General features: G+C 35.6%; 1 protein-coding gene and 1 non-coding gene across 2 annotated transcripts; one reads left to right on the top strand and one right to left on the bottom strand.

Annotated features, from left to right (window-relative positions):
- Positions 1-5,537: 5,537 nt before the first annotated feature.
- LOC145103803 (protein NUCLEAR FUSION DEFECTIVE 4-like) lies at positions 5,538-7,611 on the top strand. The gene is made up of 2 exons (XM_079041064.1): positions 5,538-5,907; positions 6,058-7,611. The coding sequence occupies exons 1-2, from the start codon at positions 5,572-5,574 to the stop codon at positions 7,483-7,485; spliced, it is 1,764 nt and encodes a 587-aa protein (XP_078897190.1). The 5' UTR covers positions 5,538-5,571; the 3' UTR covers positions 7,486-7,611.
- A 1,144-nt stretch (positions 7,612-8,755) lies between these two features.
- TRNAL-AAG (transfer RNA leucine (anticodon AAG)) lies at positions 8,756-8,836 on the bottom strand. The gene has a single exon. It is a non-coding gene; the product is annotated as a tRNA-Leu (tRNA).
- Between the last annotated feature and the right edge of the window lie 7,280 nt (positions 8,837-16,116).

Below are 16,116 nucleotides of genomic sequence, written 5' to 3'. Positions count from 1 at the left end.
TCTCACCTACACGTGTATATAAAGAACGTCGAAAACGGAGCTCGTATGCGAAAGATATGAATTTCCGAAGTTCAGGGCACGAACTTCAACCTATGTCAGAACTCACGACGTGAACATAGAGTTCACGAAGTGAACTCAGTGATTAACACCTTCAGAGCCTGACAGACTGATGTCGCGACTACACACCTGATGACGACCAAGTTCAGGACGTGAACAAGCCTGGTTCACGACGTGAATAGCGAAATTCAGCCCTATAAATAGAAATCGAAGGCACCCAGTTTTGGTTGCTAATTTCTCAACCTCTCTCCTACTTTTCTCATCATTAAGCCTACTTTTAGCCCCCCCCCCCCCCCCCCCCGAAGTCCCGATATCATCCCGACACCCGAAACAAGTCCCGAAGCCCCGAAGATCCCGAGAAAAAGAGTTTTCAAGCCAAAGCTATGCCCGCGAGAAGTCCGGTTTCTGAGAAAACATTTCGGTTTCATCGAAGAATATTACTTTAAGAGCCGTAGTGCTGTCCGATCATCGTCTTATCAAGTGAGTGTATAGTCACTTTCATCTTACACATAGATATGAAGTATTTTGTATAAAATACGTCCTATGTGTAGACTTATATTGTTTGTTTATTTGAGATGGATGTTGAATGAATATTTTATACATGTTTTAAATGATTTAAACTGTATATGGATTTTTATATCTACGAATATGTTGGGTAGAACATGGGTAGATAAATAATGAGGGATGAAATATAATATAGATGAATATTGGCAGTTGCGCCGTAACCCTTAGGTGTTTTTGATTTACGTGTTCACCAGTTGTAATCTAAATATCCCGGCAGCTGCGCCTAATGGATAATATTGGCAGCTGTACCTAATAGATACAACATAATCTTGGCAGCTGCGCCTAAAGGATAATATTGGCATCTGCGCCTAGTAGATGATATTGACAGTTGCGTCTGGTTGAGAACAACACAATCCTGGCAGTTGCGCCTAAAGGATAATATTGATAGCTGTGCCTAATAGAGAACATTGGTAGCTATGGATTTAGTATTGTATAGATGTACGTTGGTAGCTATGGATTTAGTACTGTATAGATGTACGTTGGTAGCTATGGATTTAGTACCGTATGGATGAACCTTGGCAGCTATGGACTTAGTGTCTGTTGTATGAATCTCGGGCAGCGATGGACTTCGTGCATATTCCTTAGGATAATCCTTACGATTGAATGAGTGAAGGATGATTGATTCTTAGGGTAAATTCTTAAGAATTAAATGAAACAATGGGGATGGGTAATTAGGTTGATTGTTTGATGATTGAATATAATAATTATATTATTGTGGGTTGAAAACCTTATATGCTCACCAGGCTCCCAAGCCTGACGCACTCAGTTTTTCTTTGTATTATAGGTAGTGACACCAGTGCATAAGTTGGATGACTTATCAAGATATTTTGGATATAGACCAATAGTTGTAAATAACTGTTGTAAGGTCTATTTAGTACTGTTTATGCTTTTGGTCTGTATCGGAACATGACACCCCGAGATTTTGTTATTTAATGAAAATACATTTCTTTAAGAAATGTTTTGATAAATTATTATCATATTTTGTTTTGGGAACAAATTCCGCAACTCTTTTAATCAAAGGATTACTCTGATTTTATAAAACAAAGCATAAACAAATCGGTCTTTTCTGGCCGTGAAAATGGGGATGTCACACCTTTACCCAAGCGTTGGCCCCGTCATCTAGCAGAGTATGGATGACAACCACGGACTATTCTAGACAGTCCAATGGAACACTAGCAGGCTCGCAACCTGTAGGTGTTGTGAACGAGACGTTCACCCGGTGTACTCTAAAAACCCATTGACATGTATTGCGAGTAGACTCTCGAAAATAATACTGTCAATAAACAAGATAAACCCTGGCGACTATGGACTTAGTGTCTGTTATATAAACCCTGACGACTATGGATTTAGTGTTTGTTAAATTGTCACATCCAAAAATTTTACGCCAAATTTAAACTTTTTCAACCATAAATGAAAGTCAAATAGTATTGTTTACAAAATGTTTTCAAATCAATATCCATCAGAGTGTCCCATAAACAGATCATAACATAAGGATGAGGAGCGGTACGGTCACGCCTTCGCCTTGCCACGATCTCCTGAAGTACCTGAAACAATAAACTGAAAACTGTAAGCTCGAGGGCTTAGTGAGCTACCCCTAAAATACCAATACCACACTGACAATACCATGTCAGTAACAATCAGTCAACCAATCAATCAATCAATCAATCAACATGCATACTGGGCCAACGGCCTGACTGGACCGCCCTACTGGGCATACAGTCTATCTGAAACTATCCCGAGCCTTCGGCATGACTGGTTCGCCTCGTGGGCCTGCAGCCTCCCCGGACCGCTCATAGGGTTTGTTGCCCTTCAACACAAAGCAGGACCGCCTCAACCCAACCAACAAATAAATAACCACGTTCGCATAACTATCACATACGGACATATACAAACATCAAACATATCTGTCACACTGATCATCAACCATAGAATTCTCTCGTAACTAGAGTACCGACCTAGCAGGTCACTAACATACCAATCCTTACGGATCATAAAAGCATAACATATTGTCTACCTTGATTCCGATCTAGCAGATCAAATCCACATGTAGCATATCATAACAATAACAACTAAAGGGTCGGCCTTGGTGCCGTAGACCCTATCGATATAGTGAGGATAACTCACCTCGCAGATGTCGACTCGAAAGGTAAACTCCAACTCTCGGATCACTTGACACAGGCTCCACCACCTATAATCATGGTTCATTATACTCATAAGTCCTTAACCTTATAAGGTACTCCATAACCCACTAGTCAACCCCTGATCAAAGTCAAAGTCCTCAGTCAAGGTCAACAGTCCATGTTGACCCCAACTCGCCGAGTACCCTCGGCTACTCGCCGAGTTCCTCGAAGCACATCCCACTCGCCGAGTCATCGGGGTGACTCGTCGAGTTCCTTCGACTCTCGTTCAAACTTTAAGGCCACCCGTCGAGTTCCCTCCTTGCAACTCGACGGATACATACGCATACATCTCCTAGGGAAAACTCATCCGACTCGCCGAGTTGTTCTTCAACTCGTCGATTCTTATGGTAATCTTCATCGGACTCGCCGAGTTGTTCATCCAACTCGTCGAGTCCACGGCCATCTTCTTGTGACTCGCCGAGTCAACCTTGCGACTCGCCGAGTCCATTAAGTCCCTTTTCCATACATACTTGTTTTGAGCCATGCAGCGGCTCCAAATCACAGATCCAGGCTTCTAGATCACGCTTATCACGTAAAGTTGCAAACTTTATGTGCATGCATGGCTATAAAGGCTCTAAATGCCTATTTTAAGTTCTTAATGGAACTTTATGCTCAAAAGGGACCTCAATCATGACCAAGACTGTAACTTTATGCTTATAGAATCCAAGGAGGGTCCAGATCTGAAGTTACAATCTCAGATCTAGCTCATAGCTCATCTTTCCAACTTAATGTCTCACCAAAAACCCTAAAACTCAACCAATAGAAGAGATTCACAAGAAAAAAGTGATTTGGTTACCTCCAGAAGATGATAACTGAGATAAGAGTTGATTCCCACACCCTACTTGCTCCAATCTCCTTCTCCTCCAAGCCTTCTCCCTCCAAAGATCCTATCTTCAAGCTTTAAACACACAATGGGCACACACACGTATTAGGATTTTAAGGGGCTCTCAAAGACTATAAAGAGGGCAAAGGAGGCTGAGGTTCCTTTAAATAGGGGTGCAAACCCCGGGATTTAGGGTTTCTTCTGCCAGCTCCTACTCGCCGAGTCCCAATATGGACTCGTCGAGTAGGTCACTTAACACGCGATCCCACCCCGCTGCTACTCGACGAGTAGGTCAACTAACTCGTCGAGTAGAGCTTAACCCAAAAATCTTATTTAAACAATACCTGAAAAATCGGGGCGTTACATAAATATACCGTGGCGACGATGGACTTCGTGCCTATTCCTTAGGACAATCCTTAGGAATAAATAATGAGGAGTAGATGATTCATAGAGAAGATACTTAAGAATAAAGAAGATAATGGGGATGGGTAAATGGGTTAATTGTTTGATGATGAAACATAATAACTATATTATTGTGGGTTGAAAACTTTATGTACTCACTAGGTTTCCCAACCTGACCCACTCAGTTTATTTGTATCACAGGTGTCGATATGAAGCTACATTACACCGAGAGATTAAGGAAATGTAGATCACTAGTGTAAATGAATGTAAGGTTTGTTTATGTTTATGTTTCTGTATTGACGATGACATCCCAAAGTTTTAAAATGAATAAAATGCATTTCTTAGGAAATGCTTTGATAACATATTTATCATGTTTTTTCTGGGAACAAATTCTGCAACACTTTTCTTTAAAATGTTGCTCTTATTTTAAAATAAGAATAAATAAAAATTTTAAAATGACCGTGAATTTGAGGATGTCACAGAATCAAGCAGCAAAAACTTGACAGCAGTCCCCGCAAACGAAACACCTAACACAAACCACCTAATACCAATCCGAGACCAATCCTTAATCAAATACTCAAATTCATCAAAATCTTACCAAAGTCAAGATGGTTAAAAAAACTCAACGGTCAAAGTCAAAATCAACGGATCAACGCTCTACCCCCCGCAAACACCAAATGTATGTGTTGCGTACAGTAGAGGACAAAATAGACGGGAGTTTGTTAAAATAATGAGTTTTGAAATTAAGTAACAGTTTTGAAAATGCTTAACCCTTTAATATACAACCATGGAGTATTGGAGTTTTAAACTTCTAATGAATTTCAAATCCGCCAAGTTTCGAATATATGGGTCAATTTGGCCATTTGTTAAAATAATGATCAACTTGTTGCATGTAACTAGTAAAGTGGTAATTTAATAATTTTCGTGATTATCCCATATTCCCACTATTAGTTATTACAAAACATTAATATACATAAATTTGTAAATATCTATAATCGGATATGGAAATTTTCATGGATATCTATGAAATTGAATGGTTTGAATTTTTTTTTTTACAACAAATACAAATATATACTAAACTATTCCTAAATTATTTCATCTATGTCCACAATGAGACTTGAACCTCGACATCAAGAAGGGAGGGGAACACCGGATACGGCTGGGCTAGAGTTTGAATGGGTTTTTAAGTTTACACAATATCTAACAAAAGTAATTTCATTAGTTAACTATTTAAAGCGTTATTAATTAACATCTAAACGAAAATCGCAATATTATCATGTTATGTGAAGCTTGATAGTTTAATACACAATAGATTTGGAACTCACAGAATTTAGATTTCCAAATATCGTCGGCTATATTATCGCTCCACCAGATTCTACGCTCAGCCCCCATTAAACCAAAAATCCCAAAAATCCTACTCCGTATGAAAAAGAAACGGTGATCACAGGCAAAAACAAAACCATATGCTTCAATTCATATACCTCTAAATACATCTTTCAAATCCAAACAGATGAACCAATCTTTCGTTTTTTCAAATCATCCACAATGGCTAAGGTTAAGGAATTCATGGTTATGTTCTTCAACAACCGATGGCTTGTATTTGTGGTGGCAATGTGGGTACAATCATGCGCCGGCATCGGATACTTGTTCGGAAGTTTATCCCCGGTGATTAAGAGCTCCTTAAACTACAATCAAAGGCAGGTCGCAAGGTTGGGTGTTGCTAAAGATCTCGGGGATAGTGTTGGGTTTTTGGCCGGAACTCTGTCGGAGATATTGCCCTTATGGGCTGCCCTTCTTGTTGGCGCCATTAAGAACTTCATTGGTTATGGTTGGGTCTGGCTCATCGCCACCCACAGAGTACCAACGTTACCGTTATGGGTTGTAAGTATCGGTTTTGTACCCCAAAAATAAAAAAAATAAAAACGGAATCGTTTAAAACCATGCATATTGCTAATTTGCTATGCATTTTCGCTCGATTGATATATGCTACTCTTGAAAATGATGTTTAATTATATGCATGCATGCATGCAGATGTGCATTCTCATATTTGTCGGAACCAATGGCGAGACCTACTTCAACACAGTGGCACTAGTGGCATGCGTTCAAAACTTCCCGAGAAGCCGTGGACCAGTCGTCGGAATACTAAAGGGATTTGCAGGGTTGGGTGGTGCAATTTTGACTCAGATATACGCATCCATCAATTGGCCTGATCGCGCCTCACTCATATTCATGGTTGCAGTTGGACCATCCATGGTGGTTATATCTCTTATGTTTATCGTCCGCCCAGTCGGAGGCCACAAACAACTCCGATCACTGGATGGATCAAGTTTCTCGTTTATTTATTGTGTATGCCTCATTTTAGCTGCGTATCTCATGGGGGTTATGCTTGTGGAGGATTTATTAGATCTGAACCAGACCATAGTTCGAATTTTCACTCTGGTTTTGTTCTTGCTGGTAATCGCACCAATCATGATCCCAATACAAATGACGCTTTCCCGTGACCCACTCGACCCAAAAGAAGAATCTCTTCTAGCCTCACCAAGAACCAATAATGAACCTGCAAAACCCGAATCCGAACCAGATCCTAACGATTTTATATTTAGCGAACTGGAAGACGAAAAGCCTCAAGAGGTCGACCTGCTTCCTGCTTCAGAGAGACAAAAAAGACTTGCTCAACTACAAACAAAGTTAGCACAAGCAGCTGCAAGAGGAGCTGTTATGGTCAAGAGAAGAAGAGGACCACATAGAGGGGAAGACTTCACCCTCACACAGGCTCTGGTGAAAGCAGACTTCTGGCTAATCTTCTGGTCGCTATTACTAGGGTCTGGTTCTGGGTTGACCGTGATTGATAATTTAGGTCAAATGAGTCAGTCTTTGGGGTATGAGAAACCCCACATATTTGTTTCCATGATCAGCATCTGGAACTTTTTAGGTCGTGTTGGTGGGGGGTATTTCTCAGAGATCGTGGTGAGGGAGTATGCTTATCCACGACCTGTAGCCATGGCGGTTGCACAGGCGGTGATGGCGATTGGTCATTTATTCTTTGCCATGGGTTGGCCCGGTGCAATGTACATTGGTACATTGTTAATTGGTGTAGGCTATGGAGCCCATTGGGCTGTTGTCCCCGCCGCTACATCTGAGCTTTTTGGGTTGAAAAAGTTTGGTGCTTTATACAATTTTATGACACTAGCCAACCCTGCCGGTTCACTAGTCTTCTCTGGCGTCCTTGCCAGTTCTATATATGACAGGGAAGCAGAGAAGCAAGCTCAACACAGGAATCAACGTTTTAATAAGCTTTTTGTTGGGGATGAGCCTTTGAAGTGCGAGGGCTCGGTATGCTTTTGTACGACTTATATTATCATGTCTGCATTGTGTGTCATAGCGGTTGTTTTAAGTATGATACTGGTGCGTCGAACTAAGGTTGTCTACCAGCATTTATATGGGAAAACCCGAGGTTGAAGCATCCCCATCCCCATGGCTGCCTTTGTTTCAAAAAAATCAAAACGTCATTACAAAATTAGTTATTGGGGTTTAGTTTGTTCTTTGTTGTATTAATTTCATTAAATTTTGTTCTACACCACTTACTTATACATCTTTCATGCTAAAAATCTTTTAAAAAATAACATTTTAAAATATGTGTGCTGTTTTAGCTGAACATTTGCATTTGAAAGCTGGATAATGACTTAAAAGGGTAACATATTATTCATTTTGTACACATTTGGTCACTGAGTTTTTTTTCGTCCACATTTACCCCTTAAACTTGTTAAACTGTACACATTTAGTCCTTATGACCTGTTACTCCAGGTTATCCGGGAAAAATGACTTGATAGGGTAATATATTTTTCATTTTGTACACATTTAGTCCTTAATATTTTTGTACATATTTAGTTATTAACATGCATTCATAAAAAACGTATGGACAGGGGAAGACGCAGTAATACATAGTACGTGTTGCCGAGATGAAATAGGTCTTGCCGATACATGGAAAATAGGTATAAACGTAAAAAAAAATGCGAAAAATTTTCCACTGCGAACAGAAAAAACAGGTGTTGTCGGTGCAACACCGGGACCATACTAAATCCGCCACCGCGTATGGATATAAAAATCGTAAGTAAAAATATATTATTTTTTAATGGGAGTAATCTAAATGAAAGTTGTAGTAGACTAAAATACGAACGCATGGATATAAAGATCGTTAAAATCCGAGATCATATGAAGAAGTTATGACGTTCAGAATACATGACCTAAACAATCAAATAGTCGAGATCGCGATGGATATAAGCATCAAAAGCCTCATACACCTCATTAATGAATGTCACACATAAGATTTCGTGAGAAAAAACTAAAAAATCATTCATAAGTACTGAATGAGTACAAAAAAAATGACTTATTTTGCAAAAAAAAAAAAAGGACTAAATGTGTACAAAAATATTAAGGACTAAATGTGTACAAAGTGAGAAATATATTACCCTTTAAGTCATTTTTACCGGGTAACCTGTAGTAGCCGGTCATAAGGACTGAATATATACGGTTTAACAAGTTTAAGGGGTAAATGTGGACGAAAAAAAAACTCAGTGACCAAATATTTACAAATCGAAAAAATATATTACCCTTTTAAGTCATTATCCCTTTGAAAGCGGTCGATAAGTTGGACGCACCTGAATAAGTAACAGGCTTTCATTAGAATTTGCAATTTGCTATTGAAGTTAAAAAATGAAAAAGTTACATTTGTCGAGAGTGGGATTTGAACCCACGCCCTTTCGGACCAGAACCTTAATCTGGCGCCTTAGACCAACTCGGCCATCTCGACTTCATTGAATAAGTACGAGATATATAATATTCTAACTTATATGCTTCCGACTTATCAAGATAGCTTTGTGTTATAGAAGAAAAAAAGGCTAAATGGTGAAAGAAATTAAGGAATTAAGGAAACATATCAATGCCATGTTGTGAAATAGAAACAGAATAAATCAAAGGATAAAATATATTTTTATTACGCTAATTACGTATGTGAATCTACAAATGGTCATAGGTATTAAATAATAGTATCATAAACAACAGATTCAGCCAAACAAACATATCCTCTACATATTTATTATTATATTTACATGACTAATCATACGTCATAAAATCTACCCTAATAATAAATCTACCTTAATAAATGAAAATGTTATTGCCACTTATCATTCTTTCATTCAATTGGCCACATTTAACTTTGTCATAATTTTAAGATATATTTATTTTTCACTTGTCATTTATTTCATTATTCATTTTCAATATATCATTAATTTAGTTTCCATAAATTAAATCTACCATAATTACTATTAATTTCAAATTTGAAATTTCAATTTCAATTTCAAATAAATTTACATTTTAAACTTTTGTATTTAACATTTTGTTATAATAATTCGTTTACTACACAGGTCTGATAATTAAACACATAATTTTAATTAATTTATTTTCTCCATGTTTTTTTTTCATAATTTTCACTTATTTCATATTTCAAATTAAAATAAACTTCTCATTTAATCGCTCAAATTTAACATTATGCTTTAATCAACACGTATAATATACGGGTCTCACAACTAGTTAACCTACAAACGAAATAACAGCACAAGCAACCATAAGATGCCTTGGGTTAAATGGAATAGTGTCATGTTCTCACATTTGTCTTTCATCTAAGTGTTACCTTTATTTGTTAGAGAGATAATGATTTAAAATGATAATATATTTTTCGATTTGTATATATATTTGGTCATTGAGTTTTTTTCTTTTCGTGCACATATACCCCTTCAACTTGTTTAACTGTACACATTTAGTCCTTATGACTGGCTACTTCAAGTAAGTCGAAAAAAATAACTTAAAAAGGTAATATATTTCTCATTTTGTACACATTTAGTCTTAATATTTTTTTACACATTTATTCCTATATATATATATATATATATATATATATATATATATATATATATATATAAAAAATATAAGTGTTTGTTGTTTTTGTAAACATTCAATACTTATGACTGGTTTTTTTCACGACATATTATGCGGAACAATCATTAATAAGGTGTTTGGGGTTGTTCATGTTTATGATCACCATGACATCGACTGTTTGGTTGCTTAGTTCTTATGGTTTGACTTAGGTCTTGTGTTCTGAACATTATAACTTTTTATACGATCACGGATTTTAACGATCTTTATATCCACACGTTCGTATTTGAGTCTACCACAATTTTCGTTTAGATTATTCCCGTTAAAATACAAGATATTTTTAATTACGATTTTATAAATAAAAAAACATTTATACATACATTCGTAAAGAACACCTGGATATAAAGATTGTAAGTAAAAATGTATTACTTTTTAACGGAAGTAATCTAAATAAAAATTGTAGTAGACTTAAATACAAATGTGTAGATATAAAGATCGTTAAAATATGTGATCGTTTGAAGAAGTTTTGACGTTCATAACACAAGACCTAAGCCAAACCACAAGAACTAAGCAACCAAGTAGTCGAGGCAGCAGTGACCATAAACATTAACATCCACGAACACCTTATTGATAATTGTCCCGCATAGGATGTTGTGAGTAAAAACCTAAAAAAACCGGTCATAAGTATTGAATGTGTTAAAAAACAACAAGGATTTATTTTGCAACAAAAAAATATTAAGAACTAAATGTGCAAAAAAAGAGTAAGTTACAGAAATGGTCCCTGTGGTTTGGTCGAATTCTCAGTTTTGCTCCTTAAGTTTAAAATTTGATAGGTTACATCCTTGTGGTTTGTGAAAATCACACTGTTGGTCCTTGGTCCATAAAAAAGACCAAATTACCCTTTCTTTCTTTTTTTCTTTTTTTTAACAATTTATTATTATTATTATTATTATTATTATTATTATTATTATTATTATTATTATTATTATTATTATTATTATTATTATATATATATATATATATATATATATATATATATATATATATGAAAGGTCTAATATGTTCAAGAGTCATATTAAAGTGATATTGCTAATTAACATATGATATTAATGGGTCACACTAACAACAACTTGATATAATTGATTAATTATTAGAATTTGATTTTAATAAATATTCAATAAAACTCTTATAATTAAATTGGAAATTATTTATTTCATGGAAATAATAATTTTCATTAGCAAGTAATATAACATATTATTTCATAATGTATGAATTAAGAAGGCACGTACAACATTTTGGACTAGGTAAGCTTTTTGTCTTTTAGCAAAAGACAAAGTTTATATCTTATAAACTTTGTGTTTATAAAATATAAACTTATTCTTCTCTTTTTCTCCATGATGGCCGAAAATGAGTTGGTCAAAAGGAGGGATGGCTTTCCAATTTGTTTATTCAAAAGAAATGAAGCATGGTGCATGCATGAGAGACATGAAAGCTTTAGGGACATGCTTGTCTAAAGTGGAATGACCTAATGGTTAAAAATTTCACTTTAAGACAATATAAATATGAGGCTTCCACTCTTGAATTGGTGGCTTCCTTCTTCCTTACTTAAACCATAACCTCCTTAGAGGAGGTTACTCTCTCTTTTATTCATCATTTCTTGAAGTTACTTGCTTTTACATGTCCTCCTTAAGTTCATATTCGTTATGAACTTAAAGCTTAAGGGACTAAGAGTTGATGGACTAGCATCTACATCAAGTTGAGTCAGTGTTGGTGTCTCAAAGGTTCCATCTCCTTCATCAACTTCCAAGCATCCCAAGAGGATCCAAAAAACAACAAAGGTTGTTATTTATTCATCCTTTCTATGGTTGGTATTTTATCTTTCTATAACTTGCAAGGAGATCATTGGTGGGTATAAAATGTTATGTTATGTTCAAGTTTTAAGTCTTCCGTTGCCATATTTTTCTAGTTTATGAAACTATTTTTGAACTAAGACCCAACAATTGGTATCACAGCCACCTTGCAAGTTTGGTTAGATTATTTATTATTATTATTATTATTATTATTTTATTTTTGGAAATCTTAGTTTTTAGAGAATATGGATAACTTGTTTTTGTATAAAAAAATAAGTTCATACATATTTTCTATGACAACTTTATATTTTGTATTTTATGTGACAAAAGTTTAATGCATCTTTTGTAATTTAAAGTTGTCTTTGAAAAACAAATGTTGTTTTGTGTGTATGTTGATGTATATTATGTGCATAAACTAGCCAAGGACCATTATGATTGTTGTGTTGTTGTGTTTGTTGTTTTTATTATTAAATGGTTGCAATAATTTATTTATTCATATGGTATGTAATAATTAAATAGATTAGTTTTTTCTTGTTTATTTTTGTAAAGAAATAGATTAGTTTTTAGAAATAATTTATTTGTACAAAAATGTAACAAGAAATGAAGTTTGAACCATTTTTTGAAGACAAAAGAGTAATTTTCGAATCTAAAAGGTGTGCAGGATTTTCAGTGACATTTTCTGAAAACTGTCACTAATGTTGTTTACAAAGGGTTGTTGAACTTTTAGCGACAGTTGCTGAGTTTTAGCCTTCAAGATGTTTTTCTAATCATTTGCAAGCAATTGGTGTTTACTCAAGTGGGAGCTTCTTCAACACCATTACAAGAAGTTTTTTGGTCCCCTTAAATGTCCCTTTAGGAATGGACTTGGCATTTTTTGTGTTGGCTCACAAAAAATGTCATTAGTTGGCTATGTTTATGCACATATCTTTTTATGCATGTTTGTGCTGTTTATTTTATGCAATTATTATGTGTGGTTGATAAATTAGTTTTTCACATGCTAAAATAATTTTGGACAAAATAAGCATCATATGCAGTTTGGGTTTTTCAAAATTGGACATAAGATGTAACAAGTTATTATTTTAAAAATAAAACTCGGTTTTATAAAATGATTAATAACGGTAAATTTTGAAATACTCCATTATAAGTTTTAAAATGGTGATTTTTGTAACTTATATAAACTCCAAATATATAAGTAATAAAATGAAGTTTTATTAAAGGTATAAGGCTCAAATGCACTCAAAATTAATACCGGTTATTAAAATTGAATCGCGTCAAATTATATAAAAAACTAGTTTTTTATATAGAACCTTTAAAAGTGATTTTCTTTTGAAAATTGATACAATGGTTTATTATATGCATGTAATAACCATGATATCATATGTTTTTAAACTAGAATTATAAAACATATAAAGACCCTTTTTACAAACCTCAAATCTATGCAATCCTTTTGAAGGACACTCACACATCTCTTGTATGCACTAGTGGGATAAATGATATCTAACCGCTCAGTGTTGTCTTTTGATGGCTGAGGTGTCTTTGCGATTTCTATAACGAAGTTATAGGCCGATTACACAAGTTTTTCAAGTTGGATGATTTGATCGAAATCTTTTGTGATAAAGGATACCTAAGCAAGAGAAATATGAGGCATAGATGGGATCAAACATGTCTAATTAAATTTGTTATTAGAGATCCCATAAATCTAGGAATTATATAGCAATATATAATTGATGATTGATATCTACCGGGTTGAATTCAGATGGATGGGATAAAGGATATCTAACCATTTATTTGTTTTGCAACTTGGATCCTACACTTTGACAATTAATGTTATTGGAAACTAAAAGGGTATTAATTATTGAAGATTAAATATTGAAAATACTAAATGAATTTTGTTAAAATTTTGTAGTTAAATAATCCATTCTCATTATCATGAATTGTCATTTTTTTTAATGACTTAATGAAACAACAACATTCACTAGATACAACTTCAATGAATGGGTTCATGTCTTAAGAGACAATCTCGTGAGAGATATGAAATTGTATACACTTAAAGGTCCTAGTCTTAAACTATTTGCTTTGATCAATTAAACCTGAACATGATACCTAGTAAAGGCATCAATTTGATGCTAAAGATGCTTCTAACATCATGCTAGGAATAGCTATTCATGACTTCTAGCAAGTCTTGGATAAATTAAACATATATCTGATGATATAACAGGTCAAACAAAATTCCAATAAATATCGTGATATTTTATTTAAATCTAGTTTAAACATTGGAATAGTGCAAGGCTAAAAGAATCACCTTGTGTGATCCAGGAGGCCCATGTTTTATGCACTGAACACCTTTAAGCCCGAGAAATCTACTAAAGCCCACATAGATGGATCTTGTTTCTTTTGTGAAGAAATTGGACACTGGAATAGCATTTACTCCTCTTATTTGGAAAGAAAGTCTGGAAGAGACTAGTACTTCTTGTGTAACGTCCGGTCACTGGTATGTATTTAATTCAAAATTTATTGGTTTTGTATAGAAACTCGACGAGTTGGAGACCCCAAACTCGTCGAGTAGGGACGGAAATTAGACGCGGGATGGGATGTCTACTCGACGAGGTTAAAGCCTTAACTCGACGAGTAGGACTGGCAGAATGAAACCCTAATTTTCAGGGTTTTGCACCCTATTTAAACACCTTAACCTCAAAAGGTTGGCCTCATTTACAGCCTCCATCATCCCAAACCCTAGCCATGAAACCCTAATACACTTTTGAGAGTTTTGAGCCATTCTTGATGCATTCTTTGTGGTTTGAAGAAGAAGATACTTGAAGAAGGAGCAAGGAAGTGTTGGAGAAGAGTAGATCCAGAAGAGTAACTTCATTCCTGGTTCATCAGAGGTATAAAGCTCTTATCTTGCCTATAGTATGATTAGACCTCTTTCTTATCACTTTTATGGGATTTTGGTCCAAGTAGCATGGTCCTTGGGAAATGAACTTCCCAAGTGAGTATACTTCCAGATCTAGGACTTTGAAGGGCTTTCATGTCATAAAGGTGCAAACTGTATGGCCATTGAAGTCCCATGCAAGCTTTAGGATGTCATTTTGGCCTTTTAAGCTATAAAAGGCCATGCATGGAGAGAAAGTCAGAGACTTTACGTGTTCATCTAGTCTCTAAGGTCCAGATCTCGTTTTATACACCCTATCTTGAAGTATAGATGGCTTTTGGATCAAGATCTAGACCTTTTGGAGTTAGGGTTTGAGCTATATATCTTAAGGAAGGGTATTAACGGGTAAAGTTGGAAACTTTACCCTTCTAAGGACACTTCCAGTCTATATCTGAAGTATGGATCTTAGATCTGAAGATTAGTAACTTAGTTCATTAAGAAAGATTAACAGACTGAAGAACTCGACGAGTTCAGAGAGGAACTTGACGAGTTGGGTCGAAGTGCCCCGATTCTGAAAAAGGAAAGACTCGACGAGTTCAGGATGGACTCGACGAGTGAGGTTGGAAAGTCCCGATTCTGTGATAGGAGAAACTCAACGAGTTCATGAAAAACTCGACGAGTTGGGTAGCGATTTCAGGGTTTATGATTTATGGAACTCGGCGAGTTGAGTCAACCTAGAATGTTGACTTTGACCAGAATGTTGACTTTGACCAGGATGTTGACCTTGACTTTAACTTTGACCAAAGTTGACCCTTAAGGGGGTTATGAGTATGAAAAGGGAATTAAAGGAAATCTTCTATGTATGGGGGCTTGAGTCGGGTGATATCGTCGATGGTGGCTGAAGGTTGATTGTGGCGGTTGTTGTTCTCGGTTGATGGTGGTGTATGCATGGTATTGATGGTGGATCGCGAAAAAAGATACGGAGAAGAGACACAAGTTTTGAACCAGTTTGGTAGCTTCCCCACAGTCATCGGATCCTTTTACCTGTTGTTGCTTCTTCACCGGAGGTAGATTTCGTTGTCATCTGTAACAAAAATAACAAATAATTATTAATACACATCATGATTCAAAAACAATGACATCGATTTTATTTTAAAGGATTCCAATGTTTAATCGAAAGAAAGAAGACATGGGAGAGAAAAAAAGCTTTTTGGTTGCAGGTGGGTGTGCGCTAATGTTATATAAAGTTCTTGACTTATTCAACTAGCCGAACTTTGATGAATATCAGTTCGTCTTTGACCAATTCAATTTGAAGATGAGAGAGGAGACTTATTCAAAACCTGCATAATCAATAACCTGTTGACCAGATGAGGTTTATATATTTTTGAATGCATAATTTCATTGTACAAATCGCATAAGGGGTTGTACCTCTTAAAA

This window comes from Lactuca virosa, chromosome 4 (genome assembly GCF_052849685.1).
Source record: "Lactuca virosa cultivar CGN04683 chromosome 4, Lactuca_virosa_CGN04683_v6, whole genome shotgun sequence".
Lineage (NCBI taxonomy): Eukaryota > Viridiplantae > Streptophyta > Magnoliopsida > Asterales > Asteraceae > Lactuca > Lactuca virosa.
The sequence above is the reverse complement of the archived record's forward strand: the minus strand, read 5'-3'. Positions and strand labels throughout refer to the sequence as shown.